The following is a 24,949-nucleotide window of genomic DNA, read 5'->3' as shown; positions in this document are numbered from 1 at the left end:
GAAAAATGTATCTAATTTTTTTACCCTTTTAAATCACAGAAATCTCAGAATAAAATGTCAATCTTTGCAAAGATGCATACATTATCTGAATCATTACAGGAAGCATATCCTCATACATCTTTCTTAATTCAGTCCTTGAATTTAGTACAACTGAAAGTACAATGCACAGAAATACATGTTTTTAACACAATGGATGTTGTCAGGCTTTCCCATATGAACTAATAGCTGAAAAGTTTACTATCCTGAAGTTTGTAAATGGGGTAATTCTTGATATATTTAAACTGAGATCTCTTTCTCAGTTTCTGCTTATCAAGACTTAATGATTTCTTCTTGTAGTGTACTCCTTACCTTCAAAGAAGCTTGTAGTTCTGCAGATCAGATCACCTTTTATAAAGGTATGTATGTTCATTGATTGTTCTTTCTTCACTCTTTGGTTTGAATAGTTCTGCTGGCAGATACTAAATGGCCTGGCAAAAGTATTTTTCTACTTCATGCTGTAACACCTTCTGCAGTTGGTAATGTTTTACTGATTTCTGCATTAATTTGAGACATTTTGCATCATCAATTTTGGCATTTTGTTTTTCCAAGCCCCACAACAGCAGCCTGTGTTGGTAGATTTTAGTGTAAATATCTCCTTAGTTATTAAGAGTCATGAAAATACAAAATGGTCTGAGTTTTGTCTGTTTATTTTTTTCTTTACATTTATTATTTTTCTGTGTTCTTTGTAATAGCTTTATTTTTTTTTGTGTGTGTGTCATGCCAATTTAATTATTTCACAGTATTCTAGATTCATTTTAACAACACTCATTTGGTTAAAATGAGAAATTTACTATTACTCATTAACTGGGTTGTGGCTATAACTTAAAATAAGCAGAATGCGATGACAGAAAATTGTGGTGCTGTATTTTAGCAGTTCAAAGTGTGGAAAAATACTGTGTGATCCTGCCATCCCATCTTGCTGTAAAGCTTTTCCCCTTAGTATTAACAGCACACAAAACAGGTGGTACTGTTGTGGTTGGCATGGCCTTAATGATAATTCTTGTAATTCTACGTGTAGTTTTGCTTAAGTAAACAACCAGGGCAGTTCTCTGCTTTCTAATAATATATATGGGGCTGAAGACTAAGTGGATATGAAGAATAATTTACATCACTGCCAAACATTATATGTAACACCTAGTATTGTTAAGGACACATTAAATTTTTCACTTTTTTGTCTGTGTCTTGGCACGAAGAACAAGTACAGGCCATTCTGTGAAACCCTGCTCTCTTGGGTGAAAAGCAGCAAATGTGCCAGGGTTGTCCTTCTGTCCAGCAGCCATGCGTACCAGCGCGATGATGAGCAGCTTCTGGGGTATGTTTGTGTCCTTGAAAGACCTAACTGATGTTTCTGGGCTTTTTTAACTGACATATTTCCCTCTGCTTCCGTGTCCTGAGTACTTTTGACAGGTGCTTCTGCTTGCATGTGTGCATTGGTCATAAAATGCTTAGTATATTGTTAAAACATGACATATTACAGGATAAGTCACTGAATTTTCTGGGTTACTACTGTCAGAAGTACTGATCAAATGAAAAGTTGTAAGCAAATTGCACTTAGCCTGCATTGCCTCAGTTTTAACTTCCTGTGGCTGCAGGCAATTTCAGGGATTAACTGCTGACATACAGGTCACAGGTTAGATTTTTAATAGTTGATTGCAGTAGTGGTTTTTTTCTGACCTCTTTGGCATCATTCTATATTTGAAAGGTTTTCTTTCATACAGTAAGTTGCCGTTCTTTTTTTTTTTAATAGGAAGTTATCAGTTATTATTTTTTGGGAGGCAACTGCAAGGATGCAATTGCAGTATTTTTTTACTAGATATTACCCATCCAAAAACCAGGCATTTCTTGATGATTGAGGGCATCATAATTGGTGATTTAATGAGAAACAAATAAAATCAGTATTTCTGCAGTTGTTATCCTTAGGCTCTATAGATGTATAGGGCCTCAAAGGAGGTTTAGATCTATGCACATCCCAGATATAGTGGTAGATCCATACAACTGCAGGATGGCCAGCTAACATAGAATGAAATGAGAGGTACTGATGGTTATTTGGTGAGGTCTGAGTGATAAGTTGTGATTTAAACCCTCCCAGCTAAGGGGAGCACTACAGAACAACTCCCTTATATCAGAGGGGAGCACTACAGAACAACTCCTCCTCAGCACTACAGAACAATTACCTTATAGCAGATTTACTAAAGAGTGAGGGTAGTGCATTCAGAAAATACTTTTAACTTGACTAAAGTCTAAATGTATTAGTAGTGTGAGCTTACTAAAAATACTGTGCCATGGTGAAGTCTAAGTTTACCCAAACAGATTTTGAATTAATCACCTCCTATCTTAAGGAAGAAAAAGCACATTTTATTTGTAAATTATTTTAACAACCATAAGCAGTTTCCCTGTTTAGGTGCTTATGTATTTGGCACTTGCCAGTTAACTGAGCCCCTGAAAGGGTACCTGAATTCTATTTGTGGCACAAAGTTGAATGGTTTGTACAGTTTGGAGGCCACAGACTTACTTTCTAACTTTGATCTGAAGAGGGAGAGAATGTCAGAACAGTTCTTCCCTGCAGGTGTGAGGTCCTCAGTGCTGGCACCTTCTGTCTGCCACAAGTGCCAAGTGGGGCAGTGTCCTTCCTTGGCAGACTGAGTGCATCCTTGACTTGTTTCCAGGACACCACTGCGCTACCTGCTCACACCCGATCTGGAGAAAGCAGTTGGAGGCCGCATGAAGGAGCTAAACTGGAAAGAAATGGAAAAAGTAGCAGCTTATCCTGGTATAAATGATACAGACAAAGTTCTGCATATACCTGGAGGTGGCATCACAAAACTATTGTTTACTGAGAGGTGAGTTGCCTAAAGATAAGCACAGAAAGATATCAGAAGTCTTATTTTTAGTACTTGGGTAAAATTATCTTACAAATTGCTATGTTATAGGAAAAGAAAAGTCCTTCTGTTTATAGAACAGGGGTTTATAGCAAAAGAATTTCAGGTCAGGCCCATAATTAGCAGGAAGAGAAGTAGGGAGTCCTGAATCATAAAGTTAGAATAAGATAAAAATATAAGGAAATAGGCTAAAGGAAAAGAATGAAGTCTTTACAGTTATGATCACAATCAATCTGGTATCTGATAATATCCAAACCACTATTTGTAAATAGTAGAATTCCTGTACCTGTGCTACTTTAACTAAAACTGTTTCCTGAGGCAAATGGTTCCAATGTCAGTTATACGAAAAACTCCAAAAACCCACAAACAACTCTGAGCACTATGAATGAGTTAAGATTTCAGGGCCAGCAAAAAAATGAGATGTGGGGGTTTTGTTAAAAGCTGCGTGCATCACAAGTTGTGCTGAAAGCTGAGTTTTTTAATTTTAGAAACTAATACTTACTTACAGCACAACTGTGTGGTTCTGCAAAAGATGCATTGTGTCCAGTGGAAAATTGACTTTTATTTTTTAATTATTACTTTTGACACCTGACCACACTGTTGCATTCAACAGCAGCAAAGTTACTAATGCCATGCTTACATTTATACTGACTTCAGAATGGAAACAATAAACAATTGCAAAAGAAAAAAACTGCCAGGACTTGAGATAAAATAATTTAAAATAGCCATCCTAATATCTCAATTTAAATAATGAGAATATTCTGAGTGAAGTACTGATATGCAACCTGCAAAACTGCTGGTTTAAAATACACAGAAAGATAAGGAGTGATTGCATCAAAGGATGTATATAGGCACCTCACCAGCACAAAAATGCAAACTAACTATGTAAAAGGTCTGAATACTCTTGCAAGATGTAGGATTCTTGCCTTGCAAAGTATTGACCAAATTCAAGACTAAGCAAAAAAGCATGAAGTGTGAAAATGTGATCTAGGAAATCTGGAGGAAAAAGAATATACACATACATTTTTCCTTTTTGGTTTTGGCTTCTCACAAGATACGTGCATGTTGTTGCTGCTCTTAATACATAAATATAATTGTTGTGGATCTAAAAACAAAATATAAATGGCTGCTCATTTCTGTTGCAGCTGTTCAGAGGGAATCCAAATGGCAGTTCTTCTGAAATTTTGCTCAGAAGGAGACAACATCCCTGATGCATTTGTTCTTGTTAACTATCTTAATGAATGGCTCCAGCTAATTAAAAGTGAAGTAAGTACTGTTTGATCTAAAGTTCTTGCTGTCATATTTTATATCCCTTATTTTCATTTTTCTTCAGTCCAGATGGGTTCATTTTTGGCTCTTGGTCGTCAAGAATATGCCAAATAAAATATATATTTGTATTAAAACCTCAGTGGGAGTTTCCCCACCTGAAAAAACAAATCTGAACACCAGTTCTTCTGTTTGACAGGTGTGGGCAAAAATTGTGTAAAGGTTTGAGTTCTCTCTTCCAGTGCTCTTTTCTAAAGTAACCCACTGTGACACTGACATTTGTACTGCTGCCCATTATTTTAATACCCAGTTACATCATTACTACTTAAATCTTTATTATTATTATTGTTGCAGAGCAACGATTCCACAGATCCTTCTTCACAGTGGAAGATACCGAGTTCCTGGCGCCTGCTTTTTGGCAATGGTCTCCCACCTGCCCTTTTCTGATCAGCTCTGAGCTCACTGTGAGTCACGTGTGCAGTCACAGATGTCCCTTGAGCTGGTGATTACAGTAATTGCCAAGGAACAGCAGCTTGCTTTGGTGTCTGTCTACATAAATGCTTTAGTTAAGAAAAATTCCTTTTGTGTATGTGGGTAGCTAAAGAAATTAAGGTAACTTTCACAAACTCACCAAAGAAATATGTTTTGTACAGTTGTTTATTGAGTAACTTTGGTTGGAAGTTTTTTCTAATAAAATATTTTTTAAGAAACTTTTTTCCTTGGTTAAGTGTTACTGCCACGGACAAGCTTAAGGTGCTCCTTTCTAATGCAGCTGAGAACTGAGAGCGATGTGTAGGCATGGATTTTCTTGGAAGATAAAACCCTCCACTTCCATGTCAACTGTGGATCTTAACTTTTTTTTCAAGACTTCCTGGTGAGGTAAGTGAAGGTCAGAAGTGATCTGATTTTGCCTTCTTTTCCCAATGCTGCTGTGGTAGCTTCAACTGGGGAGACTGCAAGCAGTGTAACAGCCTGCTCTGTATTTTCTGTCTATACAGAGTTGTAGAATGGTGTGGGTTGGAAGGGATCCTGAAGATCCTCTAGTTCCAACCCCACTGCTGAAGGCAGGGACACCCTCCACTAGACCAGGCTGCTCAGAGTCCCAGCCAGCCTGGTCTTAAACACTTCCAAGGATGAGGCATCTACAACTTTCTGGGCAACTTGAGCCTGTGCCTCACCCCCATGAAAGTAAAAAAAATTCTTCCTAATACCCAACCTAAACCTACTCTTAGTTTGAAGCAATTTCCCTTTATCCTTTCACTACCTGCCCTTGTAGAAAGTCCCTCTCCAGCTCTCTTGTAGGGTCCCTCTGGGAACTGGGAGGCCAACTAGGAACAATTCGGTTACCCCTAAGCTTTCTCTTTTCCAGGCTTCTGTTCTATTTCCTGAAGCTGAAACTAAAGCATTCTAGGTCAATGAGCCTTCTTAGACTGAACATTATTACAGTGCCCTGAAATATAGAGGAATCAGGAAACCTTGTCTGATATCAGGCAGTCTGGTATCTGTGTATTTTACAGGCTTAGTCTGAGAGAGCAGCTGAGTGATGGATGGTTCACATGTTCCATGTTTGTCATGGTACCTGTTGCACTATAGTATTTAGCTATGCGTTCCGTTTTGACCTTTTGGAAGTGCTTGGTCACATCAGCCGATTTAAAAACAACTTTAAATCATGGATGCAAAATGGTCAGTTCTAGAGTTGAAAAGTGAGAATTAACCACAATACATTTTTAGGAGCTCCCACAGGTATCCAGACTGGTAAATCAAATTTGGTGAGTCAAAATGCAGATGTAGTCAAAGAATGCAGACAAAAGGCCATATGTAGCACAAGGCAAGTCTGATAAGCCTAAAGCTAGTTGGAAAAATAACCATATTCAAATTGAGCCAAATGACTACAAGGTGTATACAGAGCAGGAAAGCAAATGAAGTCTTGAGGAGCTGAAGGAGCAGACAGAACCAATGCCTTCTTTTCCCAATGCTGCTGTGGTAGCTTCAACTGGGGAGACTGCAAGCAGTGTAACAGCCTGCTCTGTATTTTCTGTCCATACAGAGTTGTAGAATGGTGTGGGTTGGAAGGGATCCTGAAGATCCTCTAGTTCCAACCCCACTGCTGAAGGCAGGGACACCCTCCACTAGACCAGGCTGCTCAGAGTCCCAGCCAGCCTGGTCTTAAACACTTCCAAGGATGAGGCATCTACAACTTTCTGGGCAACTTGAGCCTGTGCCTCACCCCCATGAAAGTAAAAAAAATTCTTCCTAATACCCAACCTAAACCTACTCTTAGTTTGAAGCAATTTCCCTTTATCCTTTCACTACCTGCCCTTGTAGAAAGTCCCTCTCCAGCTCTCTTGTAGGGTCCCTCTGGGAACTGGGAGGCCAACTAGGAACAATTCGGTTACCCCTAAGCTTTCTCTTTTCCAGGCTTCTGTTCTATTTCCTGAAGCTGAAACTAAAGCATTCTAGGTCAATGAGCCTTCTTAGACTGAACATTATTACAGTGCCCTGAAATATAGAGGAATCAGGAAACCTTGTCTGATATCAGGCAGTCTGGTATCTGTGTATTTTACAGGCTTAGTCTGAGAGAGCAGCTGAGTGATGGATGGTTCACATGTTCCATGTTTGTCATGGTACCTGTTGCACTATAGTATTTAGCTATGCGTTCCGTTTTGACCTTTTGGAAGTGCTTGGTCACATCAGCCGATTTAAAAACAACTTTAAATCATGGATGCAAGATGGTCAGTTCTAGAGTTGAAAAGTGAGAATTAACCACAATACATTTTTAGGAGCTCCCACAGGTATCCAGACTGGTAAATCAAATTTGGTGAGTCAAAATGCAGATGTAGTCAAAGAATGCAGACAAAAGGCCATATGTAGCACAAGGCAAGTCTGATAAGCCTAAAGCTAGTTGGAAAAATAACCATATTCAAATTGAGCCAAATGACTACAAGGTGTATACAGAGCAGGAAAGCAAATGAAGTCTTGAGGAGCTGAAGGAGCAGACAGAACCAATGAAAAGGGTGTTACTTGCTTCACAGTGTTTTTCTTAAGTGAGCTAAAGATGTTCACTGCCTCCTCAAGATGCATGGCCGAGCGAAACCTCGAGAAGGGAAGAGGAGAACACTGGGAGTACTTTCTGAAAGAGCAAATCTTCAGGGCTTTCCTGTTCCCTGTGAAGAAGGTAGAGGGCACTTGGATCCTTTTGGGAGGAACAAAGATGCAGCTTCTCCAAGGCCGGCAGTTTGGCAGGCAGCGCTGCTCTTGGCCCCGAGCCACTCCTGCCTCCAGTGCCCGGGACAGCCCAGCACAGCCCAGCACAGCCCTGCACGCACCAAAACCTTCCTGCAGGACTAAGGCTGCACCTTTGCCGTGCTAGTCAGATCACCAGCAAAAATAAAAACACCTCTGCAGCACTGCCCTTGATCATGGAGATAAGAAATGGCAGTCAGTAAATCACAGCTTCTTCATTTAGAAAGAAATGCCTTTCACAGGTCTGATCATTTTAAAGCCATTTCTTTAAAGGCTACAATTACACACTCACTTGGTCCTTTCTCTCCCCTTCCTTCACCTTTTCAAATACGCTTTCTCAACAGTTGTCAAGAATTAGGGCCTGAATTAGAAATAACCAAGAATTAGAAATAACCAAACAAGTATAGAGGTCAGAAAGCAAAACAGCATTCAACCAAACACAACAAAGCCCTGGTTTTGGAACTAGCCTATCTTGATCTCCTTTGCCAGTGCATCAAGTTGGCTGACGTCAACTTTATTCCAGCATCTCAGTAGTTGAAAACCATTTAAAAACTAAGGGCAATCAGCATTTTATTGGGATATTCAGCTGTTTATGCCCCACAAGATAAACTAGTTGCATCTGATAGCAGCAGGTAGAATAAGGCAGCACTTGCACACTGCCAGTAGTCATGCACTGCGTGCTTCCTCACAACTCCAAGAGGGGGAAAATAATGAAAACCTAAACCATAGCTAAAGGTAAAAGGCATGAACAGCTGAAAGCCTTATCCAAAGATGTCCCAAGTGGTATAAACAGGCCCTGTTCCTGTAATCAACAATAGCAGGGTTTGTTGCAGTGGTTTTGGCAGAGCTTAATCTCTTGCTATAAACACTCCTGGTTTCACAGCTGCACCAACTTGAAAATGAAAACTGAATCAAGTCACAATGTTGTTTTCTCCTCCAGCATAGGCTCAGAACAATGGTAATCATATAAAGAAAAAAAATTTGGCCAAACAGACTGGAAATTTAGACTATTACAGGATGGTGTCAAATGTGTCTTCAGCTCAAGTAATAGCATTAAGTACTCCCCTGCTTCAGCTTCCCCTTCAAGTTCAACACAACTCTGAATATCACTGCTTTCATGAACAGCCCTCAAGACCAAGTTCTGATAAGATTTCAGGCTCCTACCATGTAAAACCCCACCACATGCCTGTTTAGACAGTCATAGTAAATATATGGTTTTGTGAGTTAAGGTTTATCCAAAACCATCACAGAACAAGTGCAGAATTGAGATCAGCTCTGTTACAGAAGGCACAGGGCTGGAAACCCTGCTGACCTTGTTGAAAGAACTCCTTTAAGCAGCACTCTGGCTTACTGATTTTCAATCCATCCTGACTATGTCAAGGAGAAGGCTGACAGAAGGTGGGAGATGTGAGGAAAATACTGTACATAGAACACATGGCCATGGCACAATCCAAAACCTGTTTAATTACAGATACCATTGACTTTTGTGCACTTCGTTTTTGTTCCTCAGCTCCCATTAACTACACAGGACTCTGGGTCAAGAAAGGTCAGGTTCAACCTCTTTCTTCCCTTTAAAGCTATCACCAACAGAACACTTTCCCGTCACAAAGTTACTCCGAACATTTTGTGCGTATTTTATAGCAAACATAAAAAGAATTACCAAACCAACTGGTCAGATTATTAAAATAATATTCTTAGTGGTGTATTACAAAAGAAATGTACAAGAGTTCCTCCTAAATCAAACTACAATACTTAGCATTAATGAAAATACTTGCAAAAAGCACACTCTAATAATTTTGCCATTTTCCAGTTAAGACAGGTATCAGGAAACCTTTAAGGCAAAACCCTTCTTTTTCCACAACACACGCTCTTAACAGGTTCTCCCTAACATAACGCGCACACAACAGCACATCATCAATTTAAAAAAATATTTAATGCTGCCAAAAAGTATAAAAATACAATAAGAATGGCAGTACAAAACAAAATACTTCCTAATTTAATTCTTTTACATCTTTCTACATTAATACAGGCATTATAAAAACACAAGATGGCAAATTATTTCGTTTTGCAAAGTAGCACACGCTGCTGGTGGTCTTCATCCCCTCGGTGCAGTTTACGCTGTAAACAGATAACTGAGGTCCTCTTGGTACTTAACAGACCTCACTTTTTGTTCCCGAAGAGGGGGGGGTCATGTCTTGCTTTGCATGTCAATAATTTGCAGTTTATAGCTGCAGAATATTCCCAAGTCTCGAAGGCTTAGGTGTCAGTCAGTCTCGGCCTGCGACATACAACCAAAAGAAAGTCACCGATTCAGTACAGAGTACGGGGATAAAATCAACAAGAAAAAAAAAGAGCTAAGAACTGACAGTAGGTTTGCAGCTCACTGTCAACACCAAACAGCTTCTCATGAGTTCCCTGGAGCAACTACTGCCTCTGAGCAAGTACTCTTGGAAAGCCGTTGCTTTTCCAGAAGGTATTTCCACGTTACAGTGTAAGGCACATCCTTGCTGGAGAGCTTCAAGTACAGGTCTCAGTCCAGCAAACCACTTCCTCACACATGTAACCACAAGCACTGCAGAAGTCTCCTTGGGCCTCAGAGGGACTATGGCAGGCTGCATCTCAAAACACATCACCTCCCACAGCTTTGGAGGCCAATCGTGCTACAGCGGCTCAAAAGTAACTATTTCTAGGCATAGATTTCCTGTAGTGAGAAAAACACCCCAACACTGGACATTTTGTTTTTAGGCAAGGAAAGGCTCTACTCCGAGTCTACAGAAAGAGACTTTGGTGTTCACAGCACCACACACCCGAGCTACTACAAGTAAAATGCATTTGAGTTCTGCAAGCACTACACTGATTCATAAAGCAGCTTTCCTCCACCAGGTATGACACATTGAGAGAGGGCTTCCAAGTATTTATCCTTCCAATTAAATAAAGACTCAGACAGAGATGCAATTTTGAACACGTTTATTTTTTGTACATAAAAATGAAAGACTGACTTAAAACTTTGGGGGCAAACAAAAAGGCCCAGGAAGACTACTGTATGTCACGTCACCTTTGCAAATACCGTCCTCTAGCTTAAGCCACTTGGCCCTGCAGAAGACTTCCTCTTTTGTCATTGTTAATTTAGTTTCTCGTGCAGTCCTCAAGTGTCTCAGGTTTTACTATAATGCCAAACAGCAAACTAAATAATTTGGTTTACATTCATTAAACATAAAGCTAACCAGGCTTTTTAATCGCCTGCATGATCCAGTCACACATATATGCATACACATTTACGCCTCTTCCCTTTTCAGGGGGACATAAACTGATGTCAGTAAACCATATTACTCGAGGTTTAACAGAATAAGCCACATTTCACTGGCAACATCTCACTTCCATAACAAATCCAGAGTTTTTTTTTCCAAATTGCTATTTCACACTGAATTAAATTATTTTACTTAATACATTTCAAAGAAAATACAGATGTACCGTCACTAAGGGGACTGTCCCTGCACCAAGAACACAAACAGGAAACCTAGAAACCTAGAGGATTAATTCCAATCTTGCAAACCCCTTGCACTGGAGGTCCAAATGTTTGCTAGGTATTTCTTTATGAAAACGTGCGTGATTTGTACACAAGTGTTCATCTGAGAGCCAAATGTTTAATCAGAGATGCCCACTATGCATCAAATATTTTGACTGATGCATTTCCAGAGAAGAGGAGGAAAACCAACACCAACCAAACCAAAAGCAATTTTGAATTGAGCCCAACTACATTTTAGAAGTAGCGTGGGACCAGGCAGCAGTTTGCCAGAACTCAGGCATGGGGAGAGAAAAGGGGTCAGAAGGCATGTCCTTCAATTTCACCCTTTAAGCATTTCCTATGATAGAGATGACTGGGATTGACAGTTCTTCATTTTGGCCCAAATTTGTTCCTATTTAACATCCAAGCTGTGCAAAAATGCTGCAAATTTAAAGCCTCCAGAATAACAAAGTATCACAAGGGCTTAGTGTGCATCAAGGAAAACAATCCTCCAGATTTTGGGTTTTAAGGATTAGTGATGGACCAGAAAGAAGATTTTTATCCAAATTATTTCCTGGAATGTAAAAAGAAACCAATCATTTGATTTTTCTTACTATTCTCAGACTACCATAAACAATTCACTGTTCAAAAGTTTTGTCCAAGGCTTGTACTGGTTCATCCTCCTTAAATTATTAACATTTAAGACTCCCAAGGTACTTGCAATCACAGAACCCAACTTTTACAGAACAACTGCTGAATGTGCAAGTCCTGCTTTATTGCATCAAGAAGGTAACAGAGTATGAGGTGATCTGAATTGGCTGCCCCCTGCCCTGCCCCACCCTGAACTGAGGAATGCTTACTCAGGATCAAGAAAACTGAAAAGCCAGAATTTAGAAGATGGAATCAGGAAAAAAAAAATCAAGCGACAACTTGACAAGCTGCAGTTAGAGCTCAGTGCCTGTAGGATACTGGTAGCCCAGGAAATCCTCCTCATGCCAAAAGAAGGGCAATAAATAACAGTGTGGTATCAGTCCAAGTTTTGCCTGCACTTTTTCCTTAGCTGCTTTTAAGTATCTAGAATAAAATCTGGAATATTTCTGTTACAAAAGCATTTAAATTACATTCCATGTATTTTTCCATAACCAAAATATCTTTATAAGGCACATACATTTACACCTACTATCAGTTACAGCTGATACTGAAAAACCTATTCTCAATTTAAAGGAAAAAAAAATCTTTTGACAGTCTTCTTGCTGGCTAAAAGTTACTGTGATTGTAAAAATTGTGAAATGTCTTAAAATACATGAGCTGCCTGCCTGTGCTATGTCCCAGCAGTTAGCTGTCCCAGCAGTCATTCTGCTATTTGAGCTGCACAGTTGGTCAGCAATGCCATGGAACAAACTGTCTTGTTCTACTGACGCACAACTTCCCAAATCCAGTGCTCCACAAAACTACATTTGTTTTGCTCATCTGGACCCTTCAGCATTTGTTTACTATACAAACAGCGTGGTCCAGAATAATATTAGCTATTGTGAAATGAGAATTTTAAAGAGTAAACTGTACTTAGCTTGGTGTAGTAAATGTCAGAGGAATTGGACCCCATGCCTCGTATGTGACTACCAAGTCTGGACGTAGAAAGCTTTGAAGTCAATTCCTTTGAATAAGGAACAAATAATCATCCAGCTCTTTTGAGTATTTTTAAGCAATAAATCCAAGAAGTGCTTTACAAAATGGAGGAGGGGAGTGGAAGAAAACCCCCAGGACCCCACACCCAACATAAAACAACCAAGCTTAGAAAACGGAAGGCGAAAACTTAACTTCTCTGAAGTTACCCAACAAGGCAATGCTTGAATAAATAAAACTCCCATTTCAAAGTACAATCCAATCCTACAAATTACTAAATCCTAGCTTTAACAACAAGCTACATTCAGCCATATACCATCTCTGTATTCAAAGGTAATTTAAAGGGCAGAAAGTGGTTTGTGTTGGATTACTATTTAGGAAGTGTTACTACTCAAGTAATGGAAAGGGAGTGCTCAATAATTTTAAAGGGGCTGTAGCACAGATACTCCCAAAATATTAGTCCTTAAAGTGTTTTACTAGCACGTCTAAAACAGTGCTGGGAAACCTGAAAAGCAGTTCTAGACTTTCTGAAACTACTAAAGTGGCTCATACAACTGAAAACACTGGGTATGGCAGAACACTACCAACATTTCTTTTCTATTAGAGCCACCCTTGGAAGTTCAACTACCATTTCCTTTGATGTGTTTCCTACAACTATTACTGGTGAATTAATTTTATTCGTTCTAGCAATTAAAATCTATAGACACACAAAACATTATGTTTTACATTTAATGGAATGTCAGAACTTGAACAATGTTGGCCTTCAAACAATAGCTGAAGTCTGAATACATTAATCAACAGTATGACTTTCAGTGGGGGCTAAGTTCTCAAAAGCCTTAAAAAAAATTCCAAGTCTTAAATAATGAAAACTACAAAAAATAAATAAGGAATGCAAATTAACAGAGTAGAAATTGGCAAGTGCTTCATCAGACCCCTAGCTGCTCATTTCAAACTGGAGAGTCAAATGTGGGGAATGGTTGCACTATTCTTTTCATGCACAAATTATAATTACATTTAGTTTCAAAATGAAATTCTTTTGGTCAGAAATTTGTACAAACTGAGCTTTTAAAAGTACAGTGAACTACAAAAAGATTAAATATGCAATTATAAAATATATTTATCCTAGGTCGTAAGAATATAAAATGTTTATGTTCATGTCACTAGTACATTACACAGTACACATATTTAAGGATAACTTCTTTGCATTAATAATGTAAATGATACAACACTGTTTATTGCTTATGTCAGGCATGTAAATTTAAATCCAGATAGCCTTCAGTAGCTAAACCTCCATGGTTCAGCATTTGTTCAAGATCTGGTAGAACACCGTTTTAAAAAGTGTATAAACAGTTGCAGCAAGTTTGTACCTGCTCATATTAAACAAAAACCATCAATTCTGTGGGGGGCAGCGGTTCATTTTTCTAAGTACCTGCAGTGGAAAGTCCTGAGATGTCAACATGAGATCAAGTTTACATCACTTCTCTATTGTCTGTAACAGTCTGTACCCATTCCAGGAATAAGGAGTTTATGCTTAAAATCCCACCCCTACTCATTACCTTCCAGCAAAATCAGCTGTTGGAGCAGCCACACTTACTGTTCACTTACAAGGAATGTTCTTGAAAATACATTTTCCAGCAAAAATAAGCACCAACTAAAAACAGTGTACCAAACCCAATCTTAGTGAGAATAGGTTTCCAGTATAACCACCTTTTTCTTTTTCTTTCAGTCTCATTTAGCTTCTGCTTCATCTGCTGCAGCTTCTGTGCTGTTTGCGCTCTTCTATCCTCCCGCAGTCGTTTTCGGACAGAACTTAAAAAGAAAAAAAGGTGACTCTTACACTGAAGAACAGGAAAAAAGGCTATTATAATATTAAAACAAACCTCTTTCCAACACTCCCAATAGTTAACCCAGCAGCAGCATATAGCAGCGGTATAAAAAATCCAAACCAAGCAATCTTTTATTATTTTTAACCACCTTGTAGAGAGTTTCAGATAGCGAAGACCCACAAATAAGTACATGACAGACGTAAAGATGTATGTGGTACTTCATCTACGAGTCTGACAGAGAACAGAATTAGTTAAATTATCTGAGCTGAGTCTTTCACCCCTGTCTGTGCCCCATTTGGTGACTGAGATGTTTTGTGTGGAGGCTGCCTTTATATGCAGTGCCAGGTACCACGTGCAAGTGTCCCAGTATTTACACGGGTGCCTCCACTGCAGAGTTCACAGCAGCCTCAATGATACACTGACTCCAACCCCTACTCACAGCTGCATGCTGTATTAAGGGTACTCATCTCAGGATGCAAACCAGATCCTGATACAGGACACACCATAAACCAAGTTCTGTGCGTTACACTAGCAGGACAGCCTTGTAATTTGTGTCTCCAAAAGTGCCCTTGAAATCTCTAAGACAGCATAACTGACACAAAAACCAACTTTGATTGACTTCTAACACACAACCCCATAGCCTCACCCCTTCTTGTGAGGGGCTCCTTCAAACAACTACAGAATTGCTGTCATTCTCTCTCAAAACACTCATGAAGACACAGGAAGAAACTCATGGGGGCATTTATTTAGCTGTTTTTATAAGAGCTGTTATATTAGCTGTTATTATAACAGCATTAACTGTTATTTTGCAATTCCAGCCTATCTACGCTGAACTGCTGTGTCTCATCTCAAGCTGCAGCCCTTTGGGACACACCCTGCCTCCTTCTGTGCACCACATGGCTCAGCTTGGCACAGCCCTGGCCCAGTTTCTGGCCATGGATCAACATGTGGCAACCCACATGTGGAAAGGCCCAAGTGACACCGTGCCTCCCAGCTGAGGCATCAACACTCCTGAGGGAAAGGCAAATTCACCTGACACGGCTAAACCACAGGAACCTACTCACAGCAGGCAGATTTAACATGAACAGAGGGTAATACATGGCTCCAGAGATACAATTTCAACCACGACAGAGAAAGTGGTATGTGATAAAACCTTTGTGTTTCTGAGGAACCATGTAATTTTTGAAACATAGGTCAGCATTGTATTTAAAAATCAGTATGAAATACTGGACAATTTTAGGACCTCATTCACACTTCACAATGGAGTTCACTGAATCTGTTAAGAAAATGCTTTCAAAGTGTGAGGTCTAGCTGCTTCAGTTAGAGACACTTGCTTTTCTTCTCTTGACTTCTGAATAATAAAACCAAACCACTAGGAATCATTGAGGTGTTATTTTTAAAATCATTAAATAAGACAGTCAAATACTGCCTGTTCTCCCTTGCTACTGCAGGAAGATCTTGAATGTTTTTACAATAAGCAAAGCAGCCCAATAATTCAGCCTTTTGAGAGAGTGTATCTGCCTTTTGAAGTTTCATTATCTTGCCTACTTTTCAATGTTCCCATCTACGATATCTTGAACCTTAGTGGACAGGTCAGTGTTTATTTTCTCCATCTGATCATTGTTCTCCAGGCCTACGCTGTTCCCATTGTATTTCTCTGTGGTTATTTTGGTTGGGCGTGGAGGAGACTGCTCGGAACTTGGCGCTTGGTCCTCCTTAGAGAGCTCCTTCCACCGTTCCTGAAAACAAACAGAACACATTTCAAACATTCCCCTAATATTAAAGGGCCCCCTTGCCAAGATGTCTTCCAGAACAACAGTCACAGAAGTAGATTAAAGGAACTACCAGATCAAGAAAAAAATTTGCCAGATGAAGAAAAAAAGTTAGGTCAAGATGTGTCTTCTCCCACAGCCATCAATGATCCTTTTTCCTATTTTTCCAGGATGGTGTCGCTGCAAAGGCATGAGGCCTCTACCTTCAGGGTTTATACTGTCCACAGCAGCTCCACAATTAAGAAGCATTGTGCCCTATAAAATCCTGCACTGTCCTGCACTTCCCATCTCCCTCTACTTGCTACAGGCCTGTGCTGTGCTATTACCTTTTACGGCTTCAAAATACAGCAGGACCTTGTATACAAGAACTGCCTAAAAACAGAGAACTGGGAAAATTTAACAAAGAGTTATCTATGCCAGAGTCATGGCCTACTATTTCACTTAGTGGCCCGTTAGCCCAGAGATCTGCAGCAGCATAAAACAGTTATTCATCTTGTTTTGAGAAGTAATCTGAAATAAGATGGAATAAAAAAAGAAATTGGATGTAAACCTGTTTTGCTAGACCTCTATCCTAATGATAAATAGTCTGAAGAACTAATTGCTACAATAAAATTTCATGCAGAAGCCTAGAAAGTGCACAGGAAGGAAAAGAATCAGCCCTAAAAAATAATCACTTTTCTCACACAAATCAGCCAGTGCCCACAGAGACATAGAATACCTTGTAGGAAAAAAAATCAGTTACTTTTAGAAGTCTATGATAAAGTAGATGAACAGAAAATTGAATCTTCTCAAACCAAGCAATAGACTCCTGTCCGTGGAATGATTTCAAGACTGCTGGCCTAAACTAAATATCAAACTCAAAGTGATATAAAAAATCAGCTACTTATAAATGGACTGCTGGCAAAATGAGTTTTAACAATGAACTGACTCCTCCATTAAAATCTAATGTTGTGTTTGCACAGTTTACTGCCTTCCAAAATCCAAGGAGATATCAGAGATGAACATTTGGCTAATGTTAAATAAGAGAGGCAATCAGTAACTTCAGGCCCTCTCCACCAGTAGCAGAGAGAAGTGAACACCTCTCACACTCTGAAGAGTCAACCATTCCTCATGGAATAAAAATGACCTAGCTGACCTTGAAAGAGAAATGTGCTTTTCTGAGCACTGCCAATTGATTTTCTGCACATAATGCCAAGGTCTAAAGAGAGAAGCATCAGGACAAATGCCTTGCACTGCAGGAAACACTGATTTAAGGAAGATCATCTGAACAATCGTAACAAGAAAAAGAGAACAAATGAGAAGTGTGCCTTCCTAGGCATTCTCTTACTATGAATAAATAACACACTTGAACATGACAAGCAGTATTCTGAGTTGACAATGCTCCCTTGTATCCAGAAGTAAGAAATCCTGTGATCTAGATGGGTAAGTATTGGAACCAGAGCTGCTCACTTTGGAGCAGGCTTCTAAAAAAAGCAAAGCAGAAAAATATTACTAGACAGAATACCTCATACCACCAGAAACAGCTTCCACCAAATGAAGAGACTAAACTGCTGTTAGCATTAGAATGAATCATGAAGTCTTCTTGACGTATGGCACAGGTACCAGACCAGCAGCACACTATCTAGGTGTTGATTAGCAGTAGTGTAAAATAATTTCTTTATTTACACAGCAAGTCAAGAAACATTTGTCAAAGGGAAGAATCAGACCCCTACCAATACCACAAAGAAATGTGTTTTAGCTTATCTGCTCTATTCATGATTTCAAGAAATCAACAAAATAAAAGAGCCCTAGCATATGAAAGCACAATTAAATGTGTTTCAAAGCCTCTCCTCCCATTTCTCCCTCCCACCCAGGCTAGCCACTTAAAGCTGTAAGCTGTTATGTCTGCAAGCTGCACCGATAAAACAGTGTGATTTGGTAATCTCTTTGCACCCAAAATCATTATACTTGGCTAGATTGTACTAACTGTAACACAAATTTTAAAGGCTATGAAGCAACAAGGCAACTTTACCAATAAATATTTTCTGTAGCATCAGGCAACTTATCTGCTAGGAAAATAGCAAAGAAATTCTAAAACAGATCCTTGCTATCTTCAGAGTGATACTGGGCATTACCTTCCCTTTTTGGTATTGAAAATGTCAATTGAACCATTTTTTTCTTTAAACATTTGGACAGACAAATTATTTTCATATTTTATCTAAGAGGGGACGTATATACAGGATCAAAAGTTTAGTTTGATAGAAGGCACTGAACAGATACCCTTTGATACCTCCTAGGCATCTACTGAAAAAGGTTAATCATTTAGATCTCACAAAATTGCATATTTTAAAATAATCTGGAGCTTATTTTTAACTACTGTTGCAATCTGCTCTTCAAACACATGGAGCTAAACATTTACCTGTATAGTTGAATCCCCCATTATAAATTTTGCTCCTTCTATTACAGCCATATATGAAAACCTTAGTTGATCAGGAGTCTGAATAAGTCCCATTCGATATTTTCTCATATCCAGTAATACCTTCTTAATATCTACAGAAAATGGGTCTTTTTTCTCCATCTGTAAAGTAAGTTACATTGAAAGTGTCAATGGTATATAATAATAATTACAAGTAAAAATTAATCATAAAATTCAATCTAAAATCTAATTTGTCCACATTATGCTTCTATTAGTTATAAGAAAGATTAACATCTCAAATGATTTCTAATTTGTTTTTGAAGGAAAAATGCAAACCATCTATTGAAAACTTACTATGAACAAATCAAGGACAGTGTATTAAACAAATAAACTGTACCCTAACATTAAGTCTTAAAATTAAGACATATAGATAATGCTCAATTTTATTTAGACTTGTATTTGGAATTTGAAATAGGACTGTAAGAATCAGAGCTGTAAAGTAATATTTCCTACTGCTTCTGAATAGAACAGCAATTCAGACTGACTGACTATGGCAGAAGTTTCCTTATTTAAAGCAGAGCCCCAAACCCAAGCAATGCACATGCTTGTCCCCACATTACATTCACAGAGTGTTTCTGAAGTACATTACCATCAAAATATACCTCTATGCTTTTCAAAATGCAATAAACCAAAGAAAAACTGAAGTAAAAAAAAAAAACAACAAAAAAGTAAGTAGAGAGGATCGAACCAAACCAGAAAATGTGTCTCTTGTAATTCAGTTGAAATTATTTCACTTAAACCTGTGCTGTCCTTGTCACTATTACTAAGCACAAACAGAAAACTCTGTGCTTGGACTTTCAAGTCCAACAAAAATCCTGATTTATTTAAAATATTATTTAACATTCATGGTTCGCTCATGTCATGAGCAATTATAGATGATACAGTTCACTATAAGCAAACAATCTATACATCCATGTGGCACTGGAACAGGCTGCCAAGCCCCATTACCCAGAGGGCTGCACAGCAGGGGAAATTCTGCACAACCCTCCATTACACACTGCAGGAGAATTAGGAGCATGCCGGAGTTCTCATCCTAGTTCAGATAACAATAACAATTTTCTGCATGCTTAAAAAAGGCTCTGGAGAAAAAGACTTACAGATTCAATCATCTCAATATATATTCACAAGCTTTTTTCATATGGAAAAAACAATCAATCCTCAACCTTTTCTAAGCACATCTTATGTAAAAGGAAAAGAATGTTTACTTTCCAGGAAGCTTTGAGAATATATAATTGTCCTGGGGTACTTCAAGAGGAATTTGTAAATGCATTTCAAGAGCTGTGGTTTTGCCATCAAAATATGTGAAGAAAAAAAAAAAAGTATGATGTCTTAATTTAAGTTTCCATTGGAATGTCATTAACTTCAATGTTTTTATAGCCTTCTGACCAAAAAGCCCATATTGGGAAGGTTGGCAGGGTATCAGTAGAAGGGAAGGGGTGACAGAGAAAATGCAAACACTTACCAGAACAAGACAAGTATCTACTAATGAAAATGTGCCGGAACGTCCTATTCCCGCACTGCAGTGAACGACTGCAGGTCCGTGCTCCGGACTCAGTGAACCAGATTCTCTGACTTTAAACAGGAAGTTCAGGAATGAAGCTGGGGATTCGGGAACTCCAAAGTCTGGCCATGTAGTATAATGAAAATGAGAGATCATCCTGGACTCCCCACTCTAGAAGTGAAAACAAATAAACACTAGAACTAGAAAGGATTCCTCTGGCTCAGTTAGTGTCCATTCCCCCAAGCTCAATCAACAGCTCTTTTCTATTTTAAACCTCCCATTAAGACAAACAACCCAGTAACTCGCTTCAAGCTGGATGACAACCAACAGTGCACACTGAAGCAGTTTTATCTGAGTTGGTAATTTTCTCCTTTGCAATTATTACCACACGTGGGGTTTTTTTTTTCCCCTCTTTTTCTTCTCAAACTTCCAATATTATGTTTGGTTTGTTTTACTATTTACTCCCAAATGTCTGTCTTTGTCTACCAATAATGCAGTTCAATGTCTGACAGCAGTTACTAGACAGCTAGAATTAACATGACTGAAAAAACCCATGTCAGCATTGTACACACTCTGCACTCTTGCTTCAAGCAAGTTTTAATGCCAAGAGGTATTACATCTCCTTTATACTAACCACATTACTGAGAGCAGCAGGAAGCGTTCCTTCCTGGAAAAGGCTATAAAACCCATACAGCAGGATGTCTAGCAAGACTTCTGCTGGACATCTTCTATCTTTTTTAAGTAGAAAAGGGGGATTCCCAAAACCATACAGCTGCTTTAGAACCACTCTGTTAGAGCTCCTATCCTAACACAACCATCTAACTGCAAGTACTGAAATGACAGCAACAGAGTATGTATATGAAATCTGGATCACATTTTTATGGAACTCACTTCAGACCTGCTGTTAAATGCTGCTCCTTGCCATGGTAATTCTGATTTTAGCTCAGGAATTTTATACATGTTCGGTTACTTTTTAAAATTTATTAATTCAGTTATTTCATTTTTAATTAATTCACCTATAATTTATTATTTAAGTTATTTAATTTTTCACATACACTGACATCTACATAACCTTGACAAAGTTTGAACACAAAAGGATTTAAAATCAATGTATTCCAGAAAAGCTATTCTTGTTCTTCAGCAACAGTAAAATATTGCCATGAAATAAAATAAATTGTATTCTTCTTTATCTGCTCAGTCTGTTTCTACTACTTATGAGACAAGTTATGAAATTTCTTTGTGAAACTAAAAGAATCCATTTCATGGTTTCTGCAGTAACAAAAATAAGTCTCCCAACTTGTCTTTTGCCTTCAATGCCCAATACTGCAAGACTGCCAATATTTCACAGAAAACACTGGATATTAACATGAATCCAGTCACTCTCAGATGCACAGCAATCTTCCAGAAATATTTTGTCTTTTGGCTAGGTGCTCAACAAGGACAAAAAAGTGTGATCTACGATACTGGGAAAACAAGTTTCTGTTAAGATTTCATAGGGGGAAAAAGGAGTATCAGGCCCAAAATTGTATAAATATACTGGGACTTCCCCTTGTCTGGAGCAAAGCATTAAAAAGTTTGCATTTGCTCTCCTACTGCTCTTCTGTACCTAGTTTTTCAAGTAGTAAGTTAACTCACACATGAACTGAATGGCCTGTTTAAAAATTATGAAGGAGGCACATTTTTCATAAGAAATCTGGAAGTAACACTTAAGCAATTTCCTCCATTTCTAAGAAAAACAATTCATCACTAGAAACAAAACTAAGGAAAAAACTAGAGAGGTGAGCTAAATGCACATGCTAAGTAATGGCTGAAGTTGTTTCTGGTGAATCTGGATGGTCTCTGTAGGTAGCAATTGATACTCTCTACTTCAACATTCTGAAAGCATCCCTTACACCTCAAGGTAAAAATGCCTTTTTCTGTCACATTCTGAAAGCATCCCTTACACCTCAAGAAGGTAAAAATGCCTTTTTCTGTCATTTCAAAAAAGGTGACCCGTGGGGTTTGTTTGTATGGGCTTTTGTTTGGTTGGAGGGGGTTCTTTTGTGGGGTTTTTTTTACCCCAATGCCATTCATAACAAGCACTGGCATCTTCTCCCTAAAGAAAAAGAACAAAGTATGGCTAAGTGTGACCCTACTTATGCACTAATCTGAAATAGTTATTTCTAAAAGAGAGATGAAACAGTGCTGTTGTACATGTCACTCTGCTCTGACCCACAGAACTACATTTTTCCTTCCTTTCTTGTATGGAGGCTTTATCCATCCCATGATTTTCCATCCCTTCAGCTCATTCTAGAAATACCTAGTCTCTTCATCTCTCTACAAGAGTCCCATTGCAAGGCACTGGAACCAGCTGGTCATCTTTGAATCCACAGTCTCTAATCCTACAGCCAAATCCCATTTGAGTATCTCAAACCTCCCACACTGCTCTCTTAAACAGAATGGCTCTTTCAAGTGGTGCTTGGCAGCCAAGCTGTACAGCTGAAACACTGCCTTTGTGAGGATCTGTACCACCCTTTCTTAAACAACTCCCAGTCACTGAGCCATGCAGCACTTCCATGAAGTGACATGGGACTGTTACGAGAAGAGGTCTGGCTTTTTGATTCACAACTCTTGAGGGACAAAAAGTCAAATTTAAATAACAACTGATATAATTTGAAGTGTTACCAGGAAACTAGCTAATCTTTTCAAATAAAAATCCCATGACTTCCAAGACTCAGGCAGTGCTATAAAATTTTATATGTAATATACAAGGGATATAACATAGAAATATTATATATTTCTGCATGGTAACTGAAAACCAGCTAGTTCTATGGTAACCACAATGCAATTTTCCAAGATTTATTCCCTAAAACTAACTACCAAAAAAAAAAATATCCTTGAATGACCATGGGACAAAACTTAAACTACCATTTTGGTTTTAAATTACTCCATCTGTGGAAGCTTTATGAACTACTGGGATAAGCTTTCCATAAATAATCAAGATAGCTAAACTTGATGAACTTGCAAAGCAGACACCAGACTGCACAGCTCTGCACTGAATGCTGGAAACATCAACAGTATAATCAAAGGATGATCAAAGGACAAGCTCTAAGTTACAGAGATCCACATGAGGACTTGAGCACAAAAGGAATATCCCACTGGCTATATGCCACTGGATTAACTTCCAGCAAAACAAGCCTTGCCATAACCTTTTTACAGTGACTATCCAATCACTCAAAACAAAAAGGAGCAAAAATCTTCAGAGTAACTTCAGGTTGTTCAGTCACATGAGAGTTTGAACATGAATAAAACACTACCAAAATGCTCAAAGGTTAAGTTGGTGCCTTCAGGGTCAAGTAAAACAGGAGATAACACAACAATGCTGGTCTGTCAAGTTTCACACACTGCTAATAAAAGCCATAATCAAAGTGCTACTGAAATGGTCAAATATATGGAGATACAAAACACCTATAACCATACAGTGGTTCCATATTTAATGAACATGCCTTAAGTTCATTGACAACTAATTTGATCATATAAAAATGAAAAGGCATCCTATAATGGCAATATTTTACAAACTGAAATTCAAAATCATAAATCAACTTCTACCAGAGTCTCCTCTATTTGCTCATTCACGATGGCCAAAAGGTTTTCCAAAATTTAAATAAAAATGGCCTTGAGGATAAGGAGGCCAAATAATTATCAAAAACATTCTGGTTCATCCACAGGATCAGCTAGTAAGGGTCGCTAAGCAGCCTTGCATTACCTTAATCTGACAGTCACAGCCACACAGAAGCTTGGTACTAAGTTGAGAATCCATTTTACTAATGGGTTTTTCCAAATATTTGCTATTTGTGGAGGACTCCAGATTCCACTAGAGATTTATTAATGGTCCTTACTCTAAAGTATCACACCATCAGTTGTCAAATCAAATTTAGTTCATTTCTCCTAGTCCTTTCTCCACCAACAAGTATTTTCTTCGCAAACCTCTCTTTCTACTGCTGTATTCTTACTTCCAGAAACCCAGGCTGAGATACATTCAGGAAGGTTCCTTCTGCAATATCAAATTCCACTGCTCCATTTCATTATCCAAGCAATCCCTGTTTTCCCTGAAGATCTGATGCTCATTTGCCCTTGCATAGTTTGTCTGAATTCCTCTGTACCTGAAATTACTGAAAACAAAGTTTTCTTTCTCTGAAGACCAATACAAAAAGTTGTGACGTTAAGGAATAAATAAGCTAAAAGCAAAAATAAAGTATAAAAACATATATTCAACACAAGGTGGAGTCTTTCCCAAGTTAGATGTCAGTATCTAACAATTCTCCGGCAGCATTTTGCAAAGGTAATTTTATAGATTTAATAGGCTCTCGTTCACCTGGCTATCACTTCTCCAATAAGCTGAGAGACTTTGCATCAAACCACAGTCATTCAACAGCTTCACTCATAAATTATTGTAAATTTTTAACATGAGCACATTATCTTCCTTCTTTATTTTCCAAGAGGCACTGGTTGGTGGAAGCCTTCACAGTAAGTCTCTATTAAGGGACAGTTCTGATATGTGAGCTATTACAGTAGAAAGCAGCACTCAACTTTCAGAAAAGCTGACAACTAATACCACCAAACCCATGAAGATACAAAGTGAACGATGGTGGAAAAGCAGCTTCAAATATCTGTATTCTAAAATACAGACTGGGTCAGGCAGAAAGATAAGGAAATTCTAAAATGTTCACCAGCAAAACAAAGAACATTAGGTATCTTTTCAAAACTTTTGGAAAGATACCAATAAACACCATTGTCTCTGTGCTAGCCCCAAAGCCAAAATTTTCCTAGAACAGATATAAAAGAAAAAATCAAACCAACA

At 38.5% G+C, this 24,949-nt stretch overlaps 2 protein-coding genes across 3 annotated transcripts in view; one reads left to right on the top strand and one right to left on the bottom strand.

The window, feature by feature from the left end:
- The window catches only part of PSMG2 (proteasome assembly chaperone 2), a 7,198-nt gene extending 2,304 nt beyond the window's left edge, over positions 1–4,894 (top strand). For both annotated transcript variants that reach the window (XM_005423337.2, XM_031058861.1), the window contains exons 3-7: positions 337–395; positions 1,233–1,351; positions 2,706–2,879; positions 4,064–4,184; positions 4,539–4,894. In XM_005423337.2, coding sequence (XP_005423394.1) covers positions 337–395; positions 1,233–1,351; positions 2,706–2,879; positions 4,064–4,184; positions 4,539–4,631 — 566 coding nt within the window. In that variant the 3' untranslated portion in view covers positions 4,632–4,894. The remainder of the gene's footprint in view (positions 1–336; positions 396–1,232; positions 1,352–2,705; positions 2,880–4,063; positions 4,185–4,538) is intronic.
- A 4,143-nt stretch (positions 4,895–9,037) lies between these two features.
- PTPN2 (protein tyrosine phosphatase non-receptor type 2) overlaps positions 9,038–24,949 on the bottom strand; it is a 30,642-nt gene continuing 14,730 nt past the window's right edge. The window contains exons 7-11 of the mRNA XM_031058865.1: positions 20,071–20,280; positions 18,552–18,710; positions 15,930–16,120; positions 14,263–14,364; positions 9,038–9,705 (exon numbers count right to left, since the gene is read on the bottom strand). Coding sequence (XP_030914725.1) covers positions 9,684–9,705; positions 14,263–14,364; positions 15,930–16,120; positions 18,552–18,710; positions 20,071–20,280 — 684 coding nt within the window. The 3' untranslated portion in view covers positions 9,038–9,683. The remainder of the gene's footprint in view (positions 9,706–14,262; positions 14,365–15,929; positions 16,121–18,551; positions 18,711–20,070; positions 20,281–24,949) is intronic.

Source organism: Geospiza fortis, unplaced genomic scaffold, assembly GCF_000277835.1.
Source record: "Geospiza fortis unplaced genomic scaffold, GeoFor_1.0 scaffold100, whole genome shotgun sequence".
Classification (NCBI taxonomy): Eukaryota; Metazoa; Chordata; class Aves; order Passeriformes; family Thraupidae; genus Geospiza; species Geospiza fortis.
The sequence above is the reverse complement of the archived record's forward strand: the minus strand, read 5'-3'. Positions and strand labels throughout refer to the sequence as shown.